Source organism: Apaloderma vittatum, unplaced genomic scaffold (genome assembly GCF_000703405.1).
Source record: "Apaloderma vittatum isolate BGI_N311 unplaced genomic scaffold, ASM70340v1 scaffold34983, whole genome shotgun sequence".
Classification (NCBI taxonomy): Eukaryota; Metazoa; Chordata; class Aves; order Trogoniformes; family Trogonidae; genus Apaloderma; species Apaloderma vittatum.
Genome location: NW_009707007.1, coordinates 1 through 1,650, shown reverse-complemented (window position 1 = coordinate 1,650; position 1,650 = coordinate 1). Strand labels below are relative to the sequence as shown.

General features: G+C 61.7%; 1 protein-coding gene across 1 annotated transcript in view; it reads right to left on the bottom strand.

Annotated features, from left to right (window-relative positions):
* NPR2 (natriuretic peptide receptor 2) overlaps nucleotides 1–1,130 on the bottom strand; it is a gene marked incomplete at both ends in the record, with an annotated part of 5,087 nt that extends 3,957 nt beyond the window's left edge. The window contains 5 exons of the mRNA XM_009866011.1: nucleotides 1–61; nucleotides 151–245; nucleotides 331–466; nucleotides 739–852; nucleotides 931–1,130. The exon at nucleotides 1–61 is cut by the window's left edge and continues 12 nt beyond it. Of these exons, the coding sequence (XP_009864313.1) occupies nucleotides 1–61; nucleotides 151–245; nucleotides 331–466; nucleotides 739–852; nucleotides 931–1,130 (606 nt within the window). The remainder of the gene's footprint in view (nucleotides 62–150; nucleotides 246–330; nucleotides 467–738; nucleotides 853–930) is intronic.
* Between the last annotated feature and the right edge of the window lie 520 nt (nucleotides 1,131–1,650).

The following is a 1,650-nucleotide window of genomic DNA, read 5'->3' as shown; positions in this document are numbered from 1 at the left end:
AGGGGATAGGTCGTCCCAGCCAGTGAATCTGCTTCTCCACACCTGAGTAGTGTCCCACCACCTACGGCAGACAGAGCTGAGCCCTCTCCAGCCCCCAGCATCCCATGCCCCAGCCCTGGCTGCTGGCAAGATCCTGGTGCCAGCCCCCACCTCATACTGCCCGCTCTCAGGGTCGGCCATGGCCCATAGGTTGAAGTCGGTGTCCCGGTCGTTGTTGCTGTCCATGCTGACCAGCCCTGTCACTCCTGTGGGAGAAGCGAGACCCAAGGTGGGACAGGGACCAGGCACCACCACCTCTGAGGCAGCTGCAGCCCAGCTTCCCACCATTACCCTGGAACTTGCGGTCCCTCATCTTCTCGATGATATGGGTGGCATTTTTCTTAGAGCCGCCCTCTCGAAGGGTCTCATTCAGCACCATGGCATACAGCAGCATCCCGTCATAGAAACACCCCGCCACCAGGTTCATCTGCCGAGGTGGGGGGGTTAGACCACAGCACACCCGCAATCCTGCTCACAGGAACACCCCCACCCCAGGAACCTCCCCCACCAGGGCCACACACCCATCCATAGCCCCACAACCCCACACCAGGGCCAACACACATCTGGCAGTGCCTGTGGCTGTTCCCATCAGGGATGGTCCCTCTGGCATTGCCCATCGCTGTGTCCCACCCTATTTGTCCTGGTGAGGTGTCACAACCCCAGGCAGAGGGTCCCCATGATGCAGGGGGTCTCACTCACCAGGGAGTAGTTGAGCTGCACCCCGAATTTCTGCTTAGCCCGCAGGATGAGCTGGGTTTGGAAGTGCTGGTACTCGGGGTTTTGGGGCTCATAGTAGGTGATCACCAGCACCATCTGCAAAAGAGCGCAGCACCCTGGTTCACACACCAGGCTAGGGAGGTCCCCATCCCCATGAAGGTGGGTGCAGCTCACCTGGAAAGCCTTCCGCAGCGCCGAGTCCTGGCCAGGGCTCTGCTGCCAGGGCTTGAAGGGGTCTCGGGCAGAGTCACCCCGCAGGCTCTCCCCGAAGACATCCAGGTAGAAGAAGACGTAGTCACCGTTGGTGAGGTTCTCCCGCTGCGCCAGCTGCATGATCTGCTGCAGCATCTCTGGTGGCCCGCAGAGATACACCACTGCCAGCAAGACATGGGGTGTCATGGGGGAGTGACGCCACCGCATCCCACACCAGGGCACCACCGTCAGGTGTGAGGTGGGATGCTTTCCCTTGGGGTGACGGAGCAGAGAAAGCCCAGGCGTAGGGAGGAGGAGGAGGAGGAGGAGCCAGCGCTCGGCTCCCCTCCTTCTTATGACACGTGCCCCCCAGCCACAAAACCCACTCATCCTCACCACCCTCACCGGTCCTCCGCCACTCTTGCCCCATCAGCCACTTTGAGCTGGAGGGCAAAAAGAGAACAGGGCAGCCTTTCCTCCAAAATAAGAGGCAGATGCCTCATGTACAGACCCTGTGCACTCTGCTCCAGCAGCCACATGCTCTCTGCTCTGGCAAAAGCCACCCAGGGGACATTTTCCCCCAGCACCACCTCCACAGATGCCCCCTGCCAGACCCAGCCAGGAGCTGGTGAGGCCAGGAGAGGCGTCAGGGCTGTGCGCCGGCGGCCCCTGGGGAGCCCGGGCTGGGGAACGAGACAAACC